Source organism: Triticum aestivum, chromosome 2A (genome assembly GCF_018294505.1).
Source record: "Triticum aestivum cultivar Chinese Spring chromosome 2A, IWGSC CS RefSeq v2.1, whole genome shotgun sequence".
Lineage (NCBI taxonomy): Eukaryota > Viridiplantae > Streptophyta > Magnoliopsida > Poales > Poaceae > Triticum > Triticum aestivum.
The window spans coordinates 748,537,289-748,560,524 of NC_057797.1; the positions used below are offsets into that span (position 1 = coordinate 748,537,289).

General features: G+C 46.4%; 1 protein-coding gene across 1 annotated transcript; it reads right to left on the reverse strand.

Moving 5' to 3' along the window:
- Positions 1–6,653: 6,653 nt before the first annotated feature.
- On the reverse strand, positions 6,654–10,387 carry LOC123190829 (probable pectinesterase/pectinesterase inhibitor 58). The gene is made up of 2 exons (XM_044603560.1): positions 7,749–10,387; positions 6,654–7,655 (listed from the first exon to the last, which is right to left on the reverse strand). Exons 1-2 carry the CDS (start codon positions 10,294–10,296, stop codon positions 6,961–6,963), a joined length of 3,243 nt encoding a protein of 1,080 aa, XP_044459495.1. The 5' UTR covers positions 10,297–10,387; the 3' UTR covers positions 6,654–6,960.
- Between the last annotated feature and the right edge of the window lie 12,849 nt (positions 10,388–23,236).

The following is a 23,236-nucleotide window of genomic DNA, read 5'->3' on the forward strand; positions in this document are numbered from 1 at the left end:
TGTACGTGAACGTAGAGCTTATCACACCCGATCATCACGTGGTGTCTCGGCACGACGAACTGTCTTGCGACCGTGCATACTCAGGGAGAACACTGATACCTTGAAATTTAGTGAGATATCATCTTATAATGCTACCATCGAACTAAGCAAAATAAGATGCATAAAGGATAAACATCTCATGCAATCAAAATATGTGACATGATATGGCCATGATCATCTTGCGCCTTTGATCTCCATCTCCAAAGTACCGTCATGATCTCTATCGTTACCAGCATGACACCATGATCTCCATCATCTTGATCTCTATCAATGTGTCTTCACATGGTCGTCTCGCCAACTATTGCTTTTGCAACTATTGCTATCGCATAGCGATAAAGTAAAGCAATTATAAGGCACTTGCATCTTATGCAATAAAGAGACAACCATAAGGCTCCTGCCGGTTGCCGATAACTTTAACAAAACATGATCATCTCATACAACAATTTATATCTCATCACGTCTTGACCATATCACATCACAACATGCCCTGCAAAAACAAGTTAGATGTCCTCTACTTTGCTGTTGCAAGTTTTACGTGGCTGCTACGGGCGGAGCAAGAACCGTTCTTACCTACGCATAAAAAACCACAACGCGGTATAGTGATTGCTTTTTGATCTTCAGAAAGAACCTTGTTCATTGAATCCGACTCAACTAAAGATGGAGAAACAGACACTCGCTAGCCATCTGTGTGCGAGGCACATCGGTAGAACCAGTCTCGCGTAAGCGTACCGTAATGTCGGTTTGGGCCGCTTCATCCAACAATGCCGCTGAATCAAGAATAACCTAGTGACGGTAAGCAATATGTATATACCCACGCCACAACTCCTTTGTGTTCTACTCGTGCATATAACATCTACGCATAAACCTGGCTCTGATACCATTGTTGGGTAACGCAGTAATTTCAAAAAAATTCTACGCACACGCAAGATCATGGTGATGCATAGCAACGAGAGGGGAGAGTGTCATCCATGTACCCTCGTAGACCATAAGCGGAAGCGTTATGAGAACGTGGTTGATGTAGTCGTACGTCTGCACGATCCGACCGATCCAAGTACCGAATGTACGGCGCCTCCGAGTTCAGCACACGTTCAGCTCGGTGACGTCCCATGAACTCCGATCCAGCAGAGCTTCGAGGGAGAGTTCCGTCAGCACGAAGGCGTGATGACGGTTATGATGATGCTACCGACGCAGGGCTTCGCTTAAGCACCGCTACAATATGACCGAGGTGGATTATGGTGGAGGGGGGAACCGCACACGGCTAAAAAATTAACTGATCAACTTGTGTGTTCATGGGGTGCCCCTTCCCCCGTATATAAAGGATTGGAGGAGTGGGAGGGCCGGCCCTCTACTATGGCGCGCCATGGGGAGTCCTACTCCCACCGGGAGTAGGATTCCCTCCTTGCATGTAGTAGGAGTAGGAGAGAAGGAAAGGGAAAAGAGAAGAGAAGGAAGGAGGGGGCGCCGCCCCTCCCCCTAGCCCAATTCGGACTAGGCCTTGGGGGCGCACAACCTCCCCTCTCTCTTTCCCCTAAAGCCCAATAAGGCCCATATACTCCCCGGTGAATTCCCGTAACTCTCCGGTACTCCGATAAATACCCGAACCACTCAGAACCTTTCCGATGTCCGAATATAGCCTTCCAATATATCGATCTTTACATCTCGAACATTTCGAGACTCCTCGTCATGTCCCTGATCTCATCCGGGACTCCAAACAACCTTCGGTACATCAAAACACATAAACTCGTAATATCGATCGTCACCGAAAGTTAAGCGTGCGGACCCTATGGGTTCAAGAATTATGTAGACATAACCGAGACTCATCTCTGTTCAATAACCAATAGCAGAACCTGGATGCTCATATTGGCTCCTACATATTCTATGAAGATCTTTATTGGTCAAACTGCATAACGGTATACGTTGTTCCCTTTGTCATAGGTATGTTACTTGCCCAAGATTCGATCGTGCTATCTCAATACCTAGTTCAATCTCGTTACAGGTCTCTTTACTCATTCTGTAATGCATCACCCCGCAACTAACTCATTAGTCACATTGCTTGCAAGGCTTATAGTGATGTGCATTACCGAGAGGGCCCAGAGATACCTCTCCGACAATCGGAGTGACAAATCCTAATCTCTATCTATGCCAACTCAACAAGTACCATCGGAGACACCTGTAGTGCACCTTTATAATCACCCAGTTACGTTGTGACGTTTGGTAGCACACAAAGTGTTCCTTCGGTATTCGGGAGTTGCATGATCTCATAGTCTTAGGAACATGTATAAGTCATGAAGAAAGCAGTAATAACAAACTAAACGATCATCGTCCTAAGCTAACGGAATGGGTCAAGTCAATCACATCATTCTCTAATGATGTGATCCCATTAATCAAATGACAACTCATGTCTATGGCTAGGAAACTTAACCATCTTTGATTCAACGAGCTAGTCAAGTAGAGGCATACTAGTGACACTCTGTTTGTCTATGTATTCACACATGTACTAAGTTTCCGGTTAATACAATTCTAGCATGAATAATAAACATTTATCATGATATAAGGAAATAAATAATAACTTTATTATTGCCTCTAGGGCATATTTCCTTCAGGCTTGATCGTGCGGTGACATGTTTCTAGAGGCGGGTGTTAAGCACCTTGTTGCTCCCTCGTCAGACCATGCTCCGATCCTCTTGAGGTACTTGTCCAAGCCACCAAGAGAGAGTACCGGTAGGAGATGTCACCACTACGAAGTGGCTTGGGAGCGCGACCCGACGCTGCCCGAGGTAATCATGCAAGCCTGGACTTCAGCTGGTGTCATTGGCAACCTTGGTGACGTGGCTGTGGCCTTGGGTGATCTCATGCAAGCGCTTCATGGGCGGAGTAAAAAGCAATTCAGTAATGTGGTCAAGGAAATAAATAAATCACGTACTCATCTCGAGGAACTAATGGCTATGAATGCTGATCAGAGGACCATTAGAGAAGCTACTGACCGCATGAATGAGCTTCTTTACAGGGAAGAGATGATATGGATGCAGCGTTCTTAGATTGACTGGCTGCTGTAGGGCGACCGAAACACAAAATTCTTCCACCGTAAGGCAGTTTGGCGTGCGTGTAAAAACATAATTAAATCACTTTGTGGATGATAGTGGTGTGATGCAGCAGGACGGCGCCACTATGGCGGGCATGGTGACGGATTACTTCACAAGTTTGTTTACAACTGATCTGATGCTTAGGGTAGACCATGTTATTGATCTTATCAAAGCTCGCATTACTGATAACATGAATGATAGCCTATGTGCCGATTTTTCTAGTAAGGAGATTGCTGATGCGCTCTACCAGATAAGCCCTCTCAAAGCACATGGACCGGATGGTTTTCCGGTGCGTATGTTCCAGAGGAACTGGGCCATAATGAAAGACCAAGTTATTGCTGGTGTAAGAGAGTTTTTCCGGTCGGGGGTGATGCCAGAAGGGGTGAACAATACTGCTATTTTGCTTATCCCAAAAGTTGACAACCCGGTAAAACTTACTGATTTTAGACCTATAAGCCTATGCAACGTTGTATATAAGGTGGTGTCTAAGTGCAGGGTTAATAGGTTGAGGCCAATCCTTGATGACATTATATCACCATAACAAAGTGCCTTTGTACCGGGAAGAATGATAACAGATAATGTACTGATTGCATTTGAGTGCATACATCGTATCCAGCAGGAGAAGGATCCAACTAAGAGTTTTTGTGCCTATAAGCTGGACCTCTCAAAGGCATATGATCGAGTTGATTGGGTTTTCTTGAAGCGGACGATGCATAAGTTGGGTTTCACTGACCGATGGATGAACTGGATTATGACTGCCACCTCGGTTAGATACACTGTCAAATTTAATGGCACCCTCTTGGATTCGTTCGCACCGTTGCGTGGGCTACGGCAAGGTGACCCTCTCTCCCCGTTCTTGTTCATGTTTATTGCCGATGGACTTTCTGCCTTGTTGAAGGATGGAGAAGAGAAAGAAAAATTTACATCCCTGAAGGTATGTTGGCGGGCTCCTGGTATTTCTCATCTCTTGTTTGCCGGTGATACATTGCTTTTCTTTAAGGCGGAAACACAGCAAGCGGACGAAGTTCGCTCCATTATCATGGAATATGAAGGAGCCACGGGCCAGCTTATTAATTCTGCCAAATGCAGTCTAATGTTTGGCAAAGCATGTCCAGAAATAGTTCAGGAAGAGGTGCATGCAACATTGCATGTTCAACTATCCACTTTTGAAGAGAAATATTTGGGTCTGCCGACACCAGAAGGGAGGATGTCAAAAGGCAAATGCAAGAACTCGCAAGCTCGGTTAACCAGAAGAATTATTGCGTTGGTGATACCTTATCTCTGGCAGGAAAGGAAACAATGATAAAAGCAGTTGCGCATGCCATTCCCACCTATATGATGGGGGTGTTTAAGCTGCCTATGTCCGTATGTGATGATCTTAATAGGATGGTCCATAACTTTTGGTGGGGATCATCTAAAGGAAAGCGTAAAACTCACTGGCAGGCGTGGCCAAAAATCCAGAAGCATAAACTTAGTGGGGTGTTTGGGTTTCCACGACTTCAAGGTGTTCAACCAAGCTTTGCTAGCGCGACAAGCTTGGCGACTTTTGACTAAACCTGAGAGTCTTTGTGCATAGGTATTAAAAGCTCGATATTATCCGGAGGGGCGACTGGAGGACAGTCTTCTCAGGAAACAATTCGGTAACATGGCAAGCGATCCAGTATGGATTAGAGCTCCTGAAAAAGGGGTTGATCTGGTGGGTGGGCAGCGGTACGCAAATCCGCATTTGGAGGGATCGGTGGTTGCCCTGGGAACAATCGGGTCAGCTCATTACACCCCCAAGGGACTTGCCGGTTACGTCGCGTTGCGGACCTGATGGATGCGAATGGAGCATGGCAGCTGGACCTCCTTCAACAACACTTCCTGCCGGTCGATGTCGACGCCATCACGCGCATCATGACGTCCCCACGCGTCCCTGACGATGTCATTTCCTGGGCCCCGGAGAAGTCTGGTGTCTTCTCAGTCCGGTCAGCATATCGCTTTGCCATGGGCGAGCGCGAGCGTCCATCGGCAAGCGCCTCGAGCAGGGCATCGGATGGTCGTCGCACCATCTGGAAGACTATATGGGGGTGCCCTGCTCCCCTAAGGTACGTGTGTTTGCTTGGCGTCTGGTCACAAATTCTCTCGCCACTTGGGCGAACAAATTCTCTCTCGAACTTTGGAACCTAATGATCTGTGCCCTTTGTGTGGTATGGAACGCGAGGATGGATAACATGCTATGTGCAGATGTCCACGTGGGAAGGAACTATGGCGAGCCATGGCAACTGATTGGCCTATCCCATACGTCAAGACGGTGCGTAATACGAGGCCTGAATGGCTGTTCGGCGTACTGGACAAGCTGCCAGAAGTCTCCCGCATGGTGCTGCTGATGGTTCTTTGGCGCATATGGCATGTTCGAAATTAGATTACTCATGGTAAGGCGCCTCCTCCTGCTGAAGCTTCCCGTCGGTTTCTTACTAGCTATATAAATTCGTTGTTGTGCATCCAGCAGTTCCCACAGGATGATCAGGTCAAAGCCAAGATGGCTCTCATGGTGCACAGTGGACGAGCTGACCCAAAGCTCCAGGGACAGGAAAGTGCAAGTAAGGGAGAAGTGTTGCGCTGGGTGCGTCCGCCTGAGGGCTGGGAAAAGCTTAACACGGACGGAAGTTACCTCGCCTCCGACGGCTCTGCTGGTTGTGGTGTGGTTCTCCGAGACTCCAATGAGGAGATCATATTTACAGCATGCAGGCAGCTCTTTACATGTGATAACACACTAGAAGCTGAATTGCAAGCATGCAAAGAGGGTCTTGCCTTCGCTCTGCAGCGGACGAACTGCCCTATCCAGCTTGAGATGGACTGTGTAGAAGCGGTAATGATGGTACAAGCAAAGACGCCAGGCCGATCAAAGTTAATGACCGCGCTATCAAGGAGATCAAGGAGTTAATACAAAATGAAAGGGAGATTGTAATTATGCGCATTAGTAGAACACAGAGTAAAGCTAGCCATTGTTTAGCTGCATATTGGCGATGTACACCTCGTACAGCAATTTGGTTGCGAGGGGGTACAGACGATGTTATCAGGCTTTGAAAGGATGATGCACCAATTTATAAGTAACACAATTCCCGTTCCCCCGCAAAAAAAAAAACCCGACCTTAATTACACATGGATTTCATAAATTAATAGCCTAATTACTCCCCTCCCCTCATCGTCCGCAGTTCCAAACTTACAATACGCAAAGCGCTTGTGTACAGCTCGCTCGATCTGGCATCCTAGCGACCTCACCTCTCACTTCTAGCACCCCATTTATCCTCTCGCTTGCAGGGGTGTGCCCTAGCCTGATTTGGATGTTTAGGTCATCTATATAGTTCCAAGTTTTTGCTACAACAAGCTTGTACAAAATGTGCCAAAGAAAATGTATAGATGGCAAAATCTTTCTGCTTGAAAGTATACACTCCATGATTTGATCTATATCAGGCAAAATGCCGCATGTGTTTAATATCGAGTGAAAAGAAAAGAAGAACATATCTTGCAAAAAAGAAGAAGAACATGTAACTCCTATCAAATAAGCTCATGTTTATATCCAATGCTATTTCCCTTCAAGTTCGTTAGACAGTACAAGTCTGGACAAAAAAAACATACATCAAGCCATGTTGGAATGTTCTAATCAATTACATTACACAGAGAAATTCTTTTGCTTGAACTGCTTTTGTACTTCTGTACAAATAAAGAATGTCTCCTTCCTTAATTTCTTCCTAAAATTCCACGGGTCTCGTCAAGCATCCACCGGACGAGCGCATGCATGCATGCATGCATGCACGCGGCCGGCCGGAGTCAAATGGCCGGCAAACTGGCTCGATCATTTGATGAAGCCCATGACGTTAGGCGTGCCGGTGTTCTTGAGCCAGCTCATGCCGTCGATGAACACGCCGGCGGTGAACTGCGTGGCCTCGGCCTGTCCGATGACACGGTACCCCGGCCAGGTCACCCTCTTGCTTGTCCCGGCGCCGGGCCCGGTGTTGGCGTACTCGGCGTAGTAGAGCGTCTTGAGCCCGAAGTCACCCATCCACTCCGACCACCCCTCGGGCTTGATGAGGTCGCCGATGGTGCTCTCCATGACCACCGTCCTCGAGTATTCCTTCCACGGCCGTCCGAGGTAGCTGGGGACCGTCTGCCTGACGGGGAACAGCGCGTCCTCTGGCACGATCTTGCACCCCTGGAGCACGATGCCGGTGGGCATGTTGGGGTCCGTGCGCCCGTGCGCGGTCACCATGTTGCCCTGGCTTTCCATGGGCTTCCGCACCGTCATGAGGCAGTTCTGGAACACCGCCGCCGAGTTGCCGAAGATGAAGTCGATGGTGCCCAGCACCTCACAGTTGCGGAAGAACTGCCGGTTGGCGTGCACGTACAGGGTGTCCTGGTACCCCTCGAACCTGCAGTTGAAGAACACCGACATGTCGCCCTGCACGTGCAGCGCCACCGCCTGGTGCCCGTCCGGCCCCGCCGTGTTCACGAATCCCATCGACTTGCAGATGAACCCGTTCCCCTCCGCCGCTGCAAACAATCCATGGATTCATCGATGTGGTAAGATGACCAAGATCATCTGCCGTTAGGGCTAGCTAGTCGGTGATCACGAATTAAGCTTACAGAAGGTGCGGGTGGCAATGGTGGCGAAGCCTCCCTTGTTGCTCTTATCGCCGATGACCCGGGTCTTGGTGGGCCCGTCGCCGTACATGAAGACGTTGGCCAGGTCCTTGTTGACCGTGACGTACTCCTTGTACTCGCCGGCCTTGACATAGATGACGAAGCGTGCGGTGGACTTCTTGGGCACGGAGTTGAGGGCCTCCGTGATGGTCTTGAAGTTGCCGCTCCCGTCCGCGGCCACCACCGCGTTGGGCTTCTGCAGCCCGCCGGGAATCCGGAGGAGCCTCCGGGTGTGGGACGACACCCACTCCGGGAAGATGCCGGCGGACAGCAGCTTGCGGCGGTGGTTGTTGGGCAGGTCTTCGATCGTGCCGACAACCTCCGTCGCCAGCACCCTCTGATCCTCCTCCTCCTCGGGGATCCTGCCGTTGCCGATCGCCTCGAGCTCGCAGTTGGCCTCTTTGGCGACTTCGTAGATCATGACGAGCTTGTTGGACAGGAGCTGACGCTTGCCGGCGAGGTCCTCGGGGAGCTCCGTCGCGAGGAGGCGGCGGTTCATCTGCGCTGACATGTCGGCAATGCTCTGCATCTGAGTGGATAGGAGCTTTCGCCTGTTGCCTTCGCCATATTGTTTAACCTCATTATCCGATGAGGCGTCGTTGAGGAGCCTTCGCTTGTTGCCTTCGCCATATTGTTTAACCTCGTCCCCCGACGAGGCGTCGTTGAGGAGCCTTTGCTTGTTGCCTTCGCCGTATTGATTAACCTCATCCCCTGACGAGGCGTCGTTGAGGAGCCTTCGCTTGTTGCCTTCGCCGTATTGTTTAACCTCGTCCCCCGACGAGACGTCGTTGAGGAGCCTTCGCTTGTTGCTTTCGCCGTATTGTCTAACCTCGTCCTCCGACGAGGCATCGTTGAGAAGCCTTCGCTTGTTGCCTTCACCGTATTGCTTAACCTCGTCCCCCGACGAGGCATCATTGAGAAGCCTTCGCTTGTTGCCTTCACCGTATTGCTTAACCTCGTCCCCCGACGAGGCATCGTTGAGGAGCCTTCGCTTATTGCCTTCACCGTATTGTTTAACCTCATCCCTCGATGAGGCATCGTTGAGGAGCATTCGCTTGTTGCCTTCACCGTATTGCTTAACCTCGTCCCCCGACGAGGCATCATTGAGGAGCCTTCGCTTGTTGCCCTCACCGTATTGTTTAACCTCGTCTTCCGACGAGGGGTTGTTGAGGAGCCTTCGCTTGTTGCCCTCACCGTATTGTTTAACCTCGTCCTCCGACAAGGGATCGTTGAGGAGCCTTCGCTTGTTGCCTTCACCGTATTGTTTAACCTCGTTCTCAGATGAGCCGTCGTACGTCATGCTCAGCAGCCGGCGCCGGACGAAGTCGGCCTCCTTAGTCAGGTTGGAGACCCCGAAGAACATCGAGGCCGACGAGCCATCGCCGAATGACATGACCTGGGACGTGTTCGCTTTTCCGGTGAGGTTGGACGTGCTCACGTTTCCGGTGGGGTTGGACGTACTCACGTCTTGGAGGTGGCGGTCTCCGTTGTGGGACATCTCATCGATCTGGTCCATCGTCTCCGAGAGGTGGCGATCTCCGTCGTGGGACATCTCATCGATCTGGTCCATCGTCTCCGACAGTTGGCGGTCTCCGTCATGGGACATCTCGTCGATCTGGTCCATCGTCTCCGACAGGTGGCGGTCTCCGTCGTGGGACATCTCATCGATCTGGTCCATCGTCTCCGACAGGTGGCGGTCTCCGTCGTGGGACATCTCAGTGATCTCGTCCATCGTCTCTGACAGGAGGCGCCGGCTCGCGTCTCTCACGACTGCGATCTCATCCAGCCTGCCATTGATAGCTAGAAGGTGGCGCCTGCTTTCCACGTCGTGCGCGTCACCCATGTACCACCCGAGAAGTCGGCGGCTCCCTCCGACAGTGGAGCCACTCTTGGCGTCCTGCCCTTGATGCAGGAACTGGCCGACGCGGGTGATGATAGCCAGGGCGTTGCTGCTGAGCTCGGTGGAGTTCGTCAGCAGCTTGTCCATGGCCTTCTTGAGCTCCGGCTTGTCGAAGCCATCGGCGCAGGTGTAGATATAGGTCATGACGCCGGAGATCCAGACCCTGAGGTCGTTGACCTGGACGACGACCTGGTCGGCCCTGAGGCCGGCCATGTCTTTGAGGTCCACGATGGCGTCGTCGAGCAGCTTCTTGCACTCGCCGATGGCGCTCAAGGTGATCTTGTCGGTGGCGCCCTTGCCGACGTCGCTGTATTTGGCGAAGGCGGCGCCGACCTCGTTCATGGCCACCTGGAGCGCGGCGCGGAGGACCTCCTCCGGGTTGGAAGACTCATTGACGACGGGGGTGAGGCTGTTCTCGCACTTGGCCGGGTACAGCGTGGAAGAGCAGAGCTGGGAGAGCTTGATGCTGGTGGACATGTTGCCACCATCCTCGCTGGCCTTCTTGGACGTGGTGACCGCGGCGATCGTGCCGATGACGGCCACAACGCCCACGGCGGCGATGATGCTGGCGGTGGCGGCCTTGTTAGTCATTGTGCGCGAGCCTTACTACCTGCTGGTTTCGATGCCGGAGCCGGCCGGGGCTCCTCGCCGCACGGGAAACGTAGTGAGCTTGGCCCTGAGGAAGAAGAGAATGCCGCGGCGAGATTTCGTTTATGTAATTGCAGCTTGTGGACAAGGGCAACGGCTATTCTTGGAATGCCCTGGTTTGGCCTGGGGCTCAGCGGCGCTTTGAATGTTTCAGCTCATCCTGATCTCCTGGTTGGAAACACTTTGAATTTGCAAAAATGCTACACCTACCTATAACATGTACGTGAATTTGCATGCATCCATCGATCTCCCGCATGCATGCATGGCTCGCTCGCACGCTCTTCATTGCCCCGCATGGCACTAGGTCAGCAATGTTCTACACATTAGCTAAACGGCAGTCGACTGACTTTCAAATTTGAGGTCAGACCATTTTGAGAGTTCGTCAGAGGGAAGGAAGGGGCTCGCTGGAAAGCTACCCCGTTATCTATCTTAGGGTTTAGGGTGTGGAGGGGGGGGGAGCAACTTCGTGGAAGGAAAAAGACGGGCTTTCGAGGAGGGGGGGGGGGGGGTGAGGCTGCGCGGAAGCGCCGCCGGCAGCGTGTGGTGATCGCAGGCAGTTTGGCAGGCGGCCTGGGAAAGAAGATGAAGCTGGAGGAAGAAGAAGGGTTGCCCACCGTTCGATCTACATCCAACAGCCAAAAGCGATGGACTGACTCAAATTTGAAAAGCAGGCAACTGAGGGCATCTCCAGCCGTTGGCCCCCCAGGGGGCGCCTAAAATCGCCGCCTGGGGGTGAGCCGGCGCAAAAATTGGGCCTGGGGGCGAGTTGGTCCCCAGCCGCCGGCCCCAGGGCCGCCCCTAGGCACGTTTTAAAATAAAAGAAGTTCGGCGAAGTTCGGCTTAAACACGATAAAATTCGGCCAAACACGATAAATTTCGGCCAAACACGATAAATTTCAGCACATTTCGGCGAAGTTCGCGGATTTTCATTACATAGCACATATACATAAACTAATCTAAAGGAAAAACTGGCTGAAGTCGCCGCCATCGTCGTCGTCGGCCTTCTCCTCCTTGACGCGGGCGCCCCTGCTGGACCCCTGCCCGGCGTCGCCACGGCGGACTGGTGGCGGCGCATCATCGTCGCTGTCGCAGATGACGACGACTCCGCCTTCGTCGCGGCCGCGTCGACGCTCCGCGAAGCGAAGCAGGGCGGCGCGCTGGCGCTCCTTCGCCTTCTCCAGGCGCTCCTTCTCCATCGCTATGGAGTCCCTGCGCGCCTATTTCAGGGCCGCGTCGTCGTCGTCGAGCTCCGTCGTCACCGGCGCGGCCGGCTCCTTCTTCACCGGCGCGAGCCCCGGCTCCGTCTTCACCGACGCGAGCCCCGGCTCCGTCTTTGGCTTGCCGAAGCGCGGAGGAGGAGCCGACGAGTAGGCGCGCCGGCCGCCCTCGTTGATGACGATGCCGGCGCTGCGAGTGCGCCGACCGAGCGGCGTCTCCGCCGCGGGCTCGGCCTTGACGCCGAGCAGGGCCGGAGTGCCGGAGGAGTGCGATGAAGATCGAGAGGAGGAAGAAGAGGAGGAGGACCCGAACCTCCTTGGCGCCCATGGCCCGACGCGTCGGTGCTGCGCCGGGGCGGCCGCCCTCGCCGGGTACGCCAACGGCGGGTCGTTGCCGCCCTCGAGGTACGTCAGCACGCCCTCGAGTGTGCGGCCGGGGACGCCCCACCACAGGTGGCGCCCCTCGCTGTTCTGCCGGCCGCCAACCACCGGCGCGCCGTTGATGGACGCCAAGCGCTGCTACTGGCGGCGCTCGAAATACGCCGCCCAAGCCGCGTGGTTGTCGGCGGCGTACTGGGGGAGGGAGAGTTGGGCGTCGGTGAGCACTACTAGGGAAAAGGCTAGCAGCAGCGCAGGTTTTAGGCCTATCAGCAGCGCGGGTACCCGCGCTACCAATAAGGCGCTACAGCTAACTCTTAGTAGTAGCGCTGCCTGTACCCGCGCTACCACTATTGACTATAGCAGCAGCGCTTTTCAGGAACGCGCTGCTATTACTTAGCTGTAGCGATTTCCCGGTCCAGCGCTATTGTTATATCTTTCACCATTTCCCCATTCCGGCTTCGATAAACTGCAATTTCCAGATACTAGGTACTACTAGATATCAATTTCATAAAGCATTATAGGTACTAGGTAGTACTCCCTCGGTTCCAAATTACTCGTCGTGGTTTGAGTTCAAAATTTGAACTCAAACCACGACGAGTAATTTGGAACCGAGGGAGTACTAGATAACAATTTCATATATACTCAACATGCATCCTCAAGCAGTACAAGGTGACATCGACGACAATCATCATATTTAGTTCTAGATGATATCGACGGTGATCATCATATGTAGTTCTACATGATATCGACGACGATCATCATATGTAGTTCTAGATAATATAGCCACATACACATATGTAGTTATAGATGATATCGACGACGATCATCATCCTCAAGCCTGGGCGGTGGGTGTTCCTGATAGTAATTAGGATGGCATGTCCAGCACGAAGATTCTTGCCAACAAGGAATCTCTTCCACCCAACCGAGTTCAAGTGTGTGCGACCATCTATGCCCATGCGGTAAGTACATGTGGTGACGGAGCCCCTTGCGGTAAGGTGTAGTCCAACTGAGCCTTTTTCATCAGGCTCGATACCACAACTCACAGATTGGTTCTTTGGCAATCTTTGAATAAGAAAAACATATCAATTAATAAATAGCCTAAGCATGTGATCAGACTCTACACTAAAGTATATCATCGACTAGATTTGTAAGTATAACAATACACCATGTATATATCATCAAATTACTACATGCAGTACGTATAACATACCATTTCATGCCGATCGACCATGGTACTTGTCAGGCGGGTCACGAATGGCACCCCGACAAAGTCATCACGTGGCGGAATTATGTCCCATAGGTTGCACACCTCCTCCTCGCTCAGCCTCATTCTTTGAGCTATGATGGCTTCATGAAGTGGGTTCTCATCATCTTCATTGAGTGGGTCCTCATTATCTTCATCATCTTCGTCATCTTCATCATCTTCCACCAGGTTGATATAAATGACAACCAGCTTGGGTCTTTCTGCTCTGAAGGAGAATCTGATCAACTCACCACCAGTAAGACGCATGCGAGCGAGGAAACGGGCCCATCCATCTCCTCCCATCTGCGACATATTGCGTCCTTTCTCGACCTCCATAGTGTACGGCCCCCCAGGAGCCTCAAATGTCACAGTGTCTCCTGTCAGCTTGTTGAATTTCAACCTCACATTGCATGGGACGATCTGTGTAAGAAAAGCAAAATGACACAACGCAGTAATGCCAACACTAAAAATAAAATAGTTGTTACATTTCATCTAATTTCTTACCGCCGCATGACGAAAACTCAGATGGAAGTAGATGCCGAACAGCTTGCCAGTTGCAAGGCTGTTGGCGCACCTTGACTTGCACAGTCGACATAGTGGTGCTGGTGGTGGCGCCATTTTACTAAATCAACTAAATCAAAATGTTCTAAATCAACTAGCCTACTAAATCAACTAAATCAACTAGCCTACTAAATAAACTAAATCAAAATGTTCTAAATCAACTAAATCAACTAGCCTAGTAAATCAACTGAATCATATCAACTAAATCGACTAAATCAACTAGCATACTAAATCCATTAGCATACTAAATCAACTAAATCAAAATGTTACATATGAAAGCCTACTAAATCAAAATGTATCAGGGAGGAGGGACAAGGAGGGGCGACTCGAGGAGGGAGAAGATAGTAGGACGGAGGAGGAAGGCGGAGCGAGGAGGGGCCGGCCGGCGGCGAGTGGAGGGAGGACGGATCGAGGAGGAAGGCGGAGCGAGGAGGGGGCGGCCAGCGGCGAGTGGAAGGAGGACGGAGGAGGAGGCCGTACCGAGTCCAGCGAGGAGGATGAGGCGACAGCGACGCAGATCGGGGGAGGGGCGACGGGGGAGGACCGGCGGCGCGGGGGGTGAGGAGGAGACTGTGAGTGTGTGTGAGTGTGATCTGTGGATGAGGCTAGTGAGATCTGTAGTTAATTTAGCAGTAGTGATTATTGCCTGAATGCGCTGCTGCTACGTTACGTAGCAGTAGCGCCGTCTATTTTAATGCGCTGCTGCTATAACTGGCCTCGCGGCGGCGTCGTGGGAATTTTATCAGTAGCGCCGCTTGGAGTGCGCGCGCTACTGATAAACTTGTTTCAGCAGCGAGTTTCCACAGCCCGCGCTACTGCTACTTAGCAGTAGCGCCTGATTTTATAGCGCGCTGCTGGTAAGATTCTGTGTATAGGCTTTCCCCTAGTAGTGGAGGGAGGCGCGCACGACCTCGACTTCCTCGGCGAAGTACTTCGGCTTCGCCACGGCATCGGGCAACGGGGGAATGGGCACTCCCCTGGCGCTGAGCCTCCACCCCGTCGGCCCGGCGCGCATGTCCGGCGGCGCCGGGATGTTCGCCTGGAACAGGAGCCAGGACTCCTGTTCGCGGAGCGAACGGCGGCCGAAGCCGTTGGCCGCCGCCTCGTCTCCGGGGAAGCGTTCCGCCATGGCGACGGGCTCGGGAGAGGTAGAGAGATAGAGGGAGGGGCTGGGCGGCGGCGCTCGGGAGAGGTAGGGAGAGGGAGGAGTTGGGCGGCGGCGAGGGGCGGGGCTGGTGTGGGCAATGGAGAGTGCAGGCCACCGGCTATATAGCCGCGCCGCACCTGTGTGTACGCGTGCGAGGGAGGGGAGGCGTCGGCGCGCCGTCCCGTGACACGCCGCCCGTGAGGAATCAATGTCAAGGCTGACCGGCGGCAGCCTTGGCATTGATTCCCCGCGGGAACCGTGGCCGTTGGGGGAAGACGAGGCGTCGTGTCACCGACGCGGCGGGCCCGCGGCTGTTTCGCACCAAAACAGTTCGCCCCAGCGCCCCCGGGCGCCCCCCAGCGCGCCGGGTTCGGCCTGGGTCCGCCGGCGCTGTTTTCGGCCCAGGCCGGCGAAAATCGGGTTCCTGGGGGCGCGACTGGGCCGTTTTTTTGGCGACGGCGCGAAAAAATCGCCTGGGGAGGCCTTCCTGGGGCGCGGCTAGAGATGCCCTGACATGTAGCCATTCCCAATGTTCTACCATTGTTTTTCGGTTTTGCTAATTTACAGTCGAGTGATTTACAATTGGTTTTCATTCAAATTTTTGGCCGTTTGATCTCGTGCTGAGATCCGCGCTGGGAGGTGGCTTTTTCGGGCGTTTTTTTTCTGTGTGTAACCAGGTGCGCTTTCGTTTCCAGCCAGCACGTTACAACACATCACTTGGGCCCTGGCTCTCTGTTTGTCTTTTTTTTATTCCTATCCTTTCGCATTTCTTGGCGAGAGTTAAAGCTGAGAAAGGGAGCCGATTCTTGGCGATTTCCTCGTCATCCATGGTGATCCCGATCTCCTCCTCTTTCTCTTCAGCTTGTTTTCCGCTCCGGTGCCGTGTGGTTTCAGTTGGTTATCCTGGTCTTCTCCCTTTCCCCATTGAATTTCTTCTAGATCTTGTGGTTTGGTTCGATTCCCCTTGTGTTTGATGTAGATGTACGTGTATGTGTAGTTGCATAGGTGGATTTTCCTGGCGAATTTTTTGCAGTTACAGTGGTAGGAGCATGGATGTAGCGGTGGATCCGATTCCCCTGTTGATTTTCTTTCTGCTAGCCTGGGCGTTTGATTCCGCTGTTGATTTTCTTTCTGCTAGCCTGGGCGTTTGATTCCACTGGCGTTTTCTGCTATTAGATGCAGTGGTGTGCGTTCTTAGGTAGTAGCTGCATCTAAGTTACAGCAACTTCATAACTGTAATTTCATTTTAATTTCAGTGTAATTTCCTCTGAAATCACCGAGTAGTGACACTGTAATTTCCAGAGTTAACCACATTGCAATTTTTGTTGTAACTTCTGTGATTTTTAGTTTACAGTCACTGCAATTAGAATGTAATTTCAGGTTATTATAGTGCTATTTTCAGTATATTTTCAGGTTAATTACACTTCTCCCTTTCCCCTATGTTGGGTCTGCAAGCATTTTAGAACCTTTTTCTTTGTGGTTTGTCTTTGTTGGGTAGTATTTGTATCCGTTTTATAACCTTTTTTCCTATGTTTTGGGTATTGTTGCATCTAAGTTTACAACAGCTTCAAAATTGTAATCTCATTTTAGTTACAGTGTAATTTCCTCTGAAATTACAGAGTAATCGTATTGTAATCATAGTGTTGTTACAGTGTACTTGTAATCGCAATGTAATTATAGTGTAATTTTCAGGGTAAGTACACTGTAAATCCCACTACTATGTTACTGTAATTACAGTGCAATTTCTCTATAATTTACAATGTTGTTACAGTGTAATTTCTATTCGTAATCACAGTGCATTTTTACTAGAATATTTACTGTATTTACAGTCAGTGCAATTACAATGTAATTTCAGTAAAATTACAGTGGTAATTAGACTGTAAAGCACAGTGTCTTTGTTGGGTATTGCATCCATTCATGCTGTCAATATATACTGAATCTACCTTTGTATCAAAAACTTTGTTTCTGCACAGGTGCTTGTCCAGTAATTTCAGCAAATTGATAATAGTAATTTCAGTATTTTTTTGCGACTGTAAATTTTAGTTTCTTTTGCCCTGGTGCTTTGAAACAAAACTGATCAGTTTCTTTGATTTTAACTAGTGCTATGTGCAATACACTATGTCAAATGGAAAGAATTTGTGCTCTCTGCTTTTCTTTCTTGTGAGTTTACAAGTTCTAGATCTCAAAAAAATCACTATGCATGAGCAAAGACGTTGGAATTGAAGGATTTCCGACCTGTGGATCGTCTCTTGTATGATCTTCCATGGTTCTCCCCCACTTAGTAGTTGCGGTTTTGGTGTTTGTCTTTGCCCCAATTGGAATTGAAGGATTTCTAACCCCGTGGTTCTTTGTTGGTGTTTGTCTTTGCCCTTTCTTTTTTATTTCTCATTTCCTCCATGTAAGTACTTTAATTTCTGCCTTTTTGTTTGGTGTTTATCTTTGCCATTTCTTTTTTATTTCTCATTTCTTATATATACATTTTTCTTCATATTATCTTGTTGCAGTTGTGCTTCCCTGTGACCATTCGAAAGCATTGGTTTTCTTTCTTGGTTTGTTTGAACGGAAGAGCCTTTGCTTTCCTTGATCCAGCTTTTAATGAGCATTCTGCATTTCACTTGCAGATTAGCAATGATGGAAATTCAGAATCGATTCCAATTTCTTGTTTGATCTTTTTCTTTTCAGACTGCAAATTAACAATGATGCAGAAGAAGTCTTTTTTGCATCAGAGAGATGTTGAACTGCTTTTTTCACACTATGGATAGGGCAGTGTGTATGTTGGTTGTGTGTAGTCATCTGTATAATAGGCAATCTGTATGTTGGTTCAGCTGTGTCTCTATAATCCGTAGATGACATGAGGTACTATACTTGCAAGGTTTCCTTACTGTAATTTCAAGGTTTTTCACCTGCTTGTCATGAATGCAAATGGGTCCAGCCCAACCCACGTACATACATACCAACTCATGACTCGGGGCTGCAAACGGGTGTCTTTGAGACTCGACAAGTTCCGGTCATAATATCACTGTAATAATCACACGGTATGAGTGTAAGTTATGCATAAATATACTGTAATTTTAGAAGTTCTAGTGCTAATTTGACTAAGTTTTGTGTATTTAGACTTTTAACTCTTAAGATATCACTATAAGTAGACTGCAAGTTACCAGTTGACAATCTACAGCAAAAAAAATGACAGTCTAACTATCACTGTAATTTTTTCCCAAATGGATGTAAGTGGACCGTACATTTATGCCAGACCTACAGGGGGTACGGTGATGGATCAGTATGCTGTGGATCAAAGGGTACGTTGATGGTCCAGTTCCAACCCAATTAGGATTGACCTTTTAGCGTTGACGTACATAAAGCGAAGATACACTAAAAAAGGGACACACAAATACATACAAGTGTCGTTCTATTATTGGTTGAAAAACTTGACTGATGTCCAATTGAATTTCAGTCAAACGTCAAATAGACACTCCCTTGTTTTTTGATCCAATGGACGCACATCAAGCATGCGGAGCATAGATGACTGACCACACATTAGTTTCGGTCGATTTTCTCAACAAGCCAAAGCCAGCCCTTTGCACAACGTGAGCGCTATGTCTCGCATTAAACAAGACAGATGGTTCTCTCGCTGAAGCGTCTGGAGAAATCCAGTAGGCCTATTAACACATAAAAAGAATAGAGAAAATAGGAAGAAAAATGGGGCCGTGTGCGGGAATTCGATCCTTGGTCGCTTCGGTAGCACAACGAGCTACCATGTTCGTGGATATAGAGGAGGCGCGGACTACATGAGGTAGAAGACCCAAGTTTATTTTTATTTCTCCGCTTATTTTTCTTTTTTACCATTCTTTCTCCGATCATTGTTACTGAGGAGTGCAGACTACTTGACACACAGTCAAAATTTTCTTCTTCTTTTTTTCATTTTATTTTATTTTGTTTCTTTTCTTTTCTTTTCTATATTTTTTTCCAATTTTTCTTTTTTTTCTTCCCTTTTTTCTTTCTTTTTCGGTTTTCTTTGTTCTCTTATTATTCTACATTTTTTGTACATGTCAACAATAAAACTTGTCTAACGTTTTTCCAATACAAATTAATCATTTTTGTAATACAAGGTCAATATTTTTTCTATGCACATTTTTAAACATTTTTTAAATGCTTGATTAACATTTTTAAGTACAATATTAACATTTATTGATGCATGGTCAGCATTTTTCCATACATTTTCAACATTATCTTAAATGCTTGATTAACAGCTTTCAAATAACAATATTAACATTTTTATGAATACATGGTCAACATTTTTTCTATACACATTTAACATTTTCGAAATGCTTAATTAACATTATCAAACACTTTTTCAACATATTTTTAAATTCTTCATTAACATTTTTATGTACATGATCAACAAAATTCATCTACATGGTCAACGTTTTTTCTATACACATTTTGCACTTTCCAAATACTTGATTAACATTTTTCAAATACTTGTTCAACATTTTTCAAATGCTTGGTTAACACTTTTATATACATTGTCAAATTATTTCATCATTTTTTAATATATGGTAAACATTTTTTCTATACACGTTTAACATTTCCCAAATGCTTGATTATCATTTTTAAATACTTGTTCCACATGTTTTCTAAAAATGCTTGATTAACATTTTTATATAGATGATCAAAAAATTCATCATTTTTTTAATACATGACCAACATTTTTTCTATTTACATTCAATATTTTTCCGAATGCTTGACTAACATTTTTCAAATACTTGTTCAACGTTTTTCAAATACTTGTTCGACATTTTTTCAAATGTTTTTGTAGAGTGTTTTTTAATATATATTTATAATATTTTAAAGTATAAAAATAAAGCAAAAAGGAAAACAGAAACACCCCAGAAAAAAGAGCATATGGCCTGTCGTGCGCGTGGGCTGACCCATCTCGGTCGCCCCTTCGGCGAGTCCACCTTTGAACAAAATGGAACAGAGACCCACGCCAATTTTTGGGTTGAGACAACTTAACCAGATAAACCCGAGAACAAAAGGGACTGACTAAAAAAGTGTTCAAGTCCTAGACTTGACTTTGGTACTCGCATTTTTCTGGATTTGTTTCAGGCTTCCAGACATGTCCGTTAGCGGGAGGAGACTTTCCCATCGACTACGAAGGCGTCTGCGGCGACTTCGTCAATCTCAAGATAATGTGCCGGCTCAGTCTCTTGGAGGTGCTTATAGGGGTAGGGTGTGTGTGCATGCATGCGTTCACAGGGGCAAGTGTATACATATATGTATAAGCGTCTGCGTCTGCATTGTATTAAAAAAGTGTTCGACAAGTGGTTAACTATCGTGTCAGTCACTTTTTTAGCCATGTTCTAATTTGGGCAGTAACTTTTTTAGCCGTCTTCTAAAAGACAATGCATAATTATAATATATCTAGTATATCTAGTAATGCATTAGATTTATTATCGCCTGAAATTCTAATTGTGCCAGTCACCTTTTCAGCCATATTCAACTAGTGGTTTACTCATTGACTAAGTAGAAACAAGCCGAGCTAAATAAATAAAAAATCAATCGATTTTGAGTTGAAGGCCAAAATAGAAGAAGAAACAAGCCGAGCTAAAAAAGTCCACGATAGTCTGGTCTAAAATTGCTACGGTAAACTGCAGTGCAGCCCACGCCCAAAGAAAAATTGTCCACAGTAGCGACTCACATTATATTGATACACACCACATGCTTGCATAATAATAAAATCTTACTTGTGCTGGTGTCACCTTAAAGAATAAGTGAGCACAAATAAAGATAAAGAAAACCAAACAAATTAAGTTTCCAAGGAAGAGTGAATTATTAGAATTGATATTACTCTTAAAGAACAAAGAAAGTGAAAAAGTAAAACAAATAGTGACAAAATTTGCACAAAAATGATGTTATTTCATAATGTGGAAGAATAAGCATATAAAGAAGAAAGAAAAGAAAAAAAAATCTAAAACAAAATGAAAATAATGAAGTTTTCTAAGGTCAAATGAATTAGTGGCATTTGTATTACCCTTTAACAAGAAAGAAAAGGAAAACACAAAAAAAACATAATGGCAAAGTTTGCATACAATATACATAGAAATTGCAATTGTTTTATCATATGCAAGAACAAGCATATAATAATGAAATTTTCACAAAAGGTAGTAGAATTGCTATTACCTTTAAGGAAAAAAAATAAAATCACTAAAACTAAAATAAAATCAAAATGATGAAATTTTCTAAGGAAGAAAGAATTAGTGCCATTGGTATTATCCTTTAAGAACAAAGAAAATAAAGAAATAAAACAAATACTAAAAAAATTCTCACACAATTTACACAATAATTGCATTTTTCAATAATACGCAAGAATAAACATATAATAGTGATTCTGTTTCTAAAGAACATTTTCCAAGAAGGAATGAATTAGTAAAATCTGTATAAACCTTAAAGGGGAAAGAAAAAAATTAAAATAATGAAGTTTTCTAATATAGAATGAATTAGTGGCATTGACATTGCCCTTTAAGAAAAAAAAGAAATTAAATAAAAAAATTGCACGTAATATACACAAAAAATTGCACTTTTTTGTAATATGGCAGATAAGCATATAAGAGTGGAATTTTCACAAAAGCGGGTTTCTAAGAATGAACGGATTAGTGTATTTGGTATTACCCTTAAACAAAGAAAAAAAATAAAAAGCAAAATCAAAATCAAAATAATGAAGTTTTCTTAGGTAGAACGAATTAGTGGCATTCATATTACATCAGACGACAACACGCATCTAGACGTCCGTGTTTTACATTTGGTGTTTCAACCAAAAAAATGGCAAACTATTAAACAAGCACCTAAACATTTTTCACCTTTAGCTAAACAATCCAATCAAGATCCAAAGGCCCATCTGCCTTCTTCTTCCCCTATACTAAGACTTAAATAAAAACCAAAGCAATATAGAATGAACCTTTTTGAGAAAGAATAAATTAGTGGAATGGTATTACCCTTACATAAGAAAGGAAATGAAAAAAATGAACAAAACATGATGAAAACATGCACACAATTTGCATAGAAATTGCACTTTCTTAAAATAAGCAACAATACATTTCACACTTTAGTATAGTTTACACATATATTATATATTGCTTGTGTGTGCACTTATGCACACCCAACATCCACATATCACATAAAAGAAAAGAAAAATGACTCCAAAAATAAAACCAAATAGAAGAAAACACACGTGAGAAAAAAAGATAAATGATGACCAAACCTAAAAACAAATTAGGCGGTTGTCCAGTAGTAATAGAATGAAAAAATAACAACGTTGGGGAATAATCATCTGTCGACACATTGAAGTTGAATTACACACACGTGCACACACATAAACGCACAAAAAAACATATACAACACTTACACAAAGAAATAACTTCGCAAACACATAAAAAAGGAGAAAAAGGACATAACAGAAACAAAATTTGTTTGGACAGTTTTCTCATTAAGAAAGTAAAAATATGAAAACTGAGTGTTGAAGATTAAATCTTCTCTCGACAACTCAAAAATGGGTTGTGTCTTACTTATATAATAGGGCCACCTTCGACGTCTCCCTCACATACACACACACCTGCGCACCAACACACGCAAGCAAACACATAGGCACAAACATGGGTGATCAAGCACACACAACACAAACGCAACACACACACACATAGAATCAATGAATTGGATCGATTAGCTTTTTAGACACGGGCTGCTCAAGGCCCAAAAGTATGGGGCAGACTAGAGGCAGGAAAAAATTGACAGAACATAAATTTTGGCCAGCCGATTTGTACAAATAGAAAAAGGGCAGACTAGACACAAAGAAAAATTAAGTTACTTACCCAAAAGAAAAATTCAGGCCACTTACATATAGTAAAAGTGTTGTTTTATTGAGTACGGCATTTTGGAGACCGAGCTATATTCAGGCCTTAATTTTGAAAATTTCAAAAATCAAACCTTTTAGTTTTGAAAAATTCTGAAAAAAATACACATCTATACATGGATGTAATGTGTATGTGTGCAAAATTTTAGGATGAAATACCTTGAATTGCGAGCTGCACAAAAAAACAAAATCGTGAACTTTGAAAATGAACAATACATATGCTAAAAAGCCCCTGATTTGTTTTTTTGTGTGTAGCTCTCATTTCAACGTATTTCGACCAAAAATGTAAACACATGTACATTTTGTCTCTAGGTATATGTGTATTTTTTCATAGTTTTCTGAAAGTAAAAAAGTTTGATTTTGACGTTTTCAAATTAAGACCTTCATGGAGCTTGGTCTCCATTTGGCACTTTTGTAATTTATTCTTC

What these genes read in the sequence shown, in the direction of transcription:
- LOC123190829 (XM_044603560.1), bottom strand. Translation starts at nt 10,296, where the DNA reads ATGACTAACAAGGCCGCCACCGCCAGCATCATCGCCGCCGTGGGCGTT. An exon ending in CATTGCCACCCGCACCTTCT is followed by an intron (nt 7,656 to 7,748) that starts GTAAGCTTAATT and finishes GATTGTTTGCAG; the next exon opens with CGGCGGAGGGGAACGGGTTC.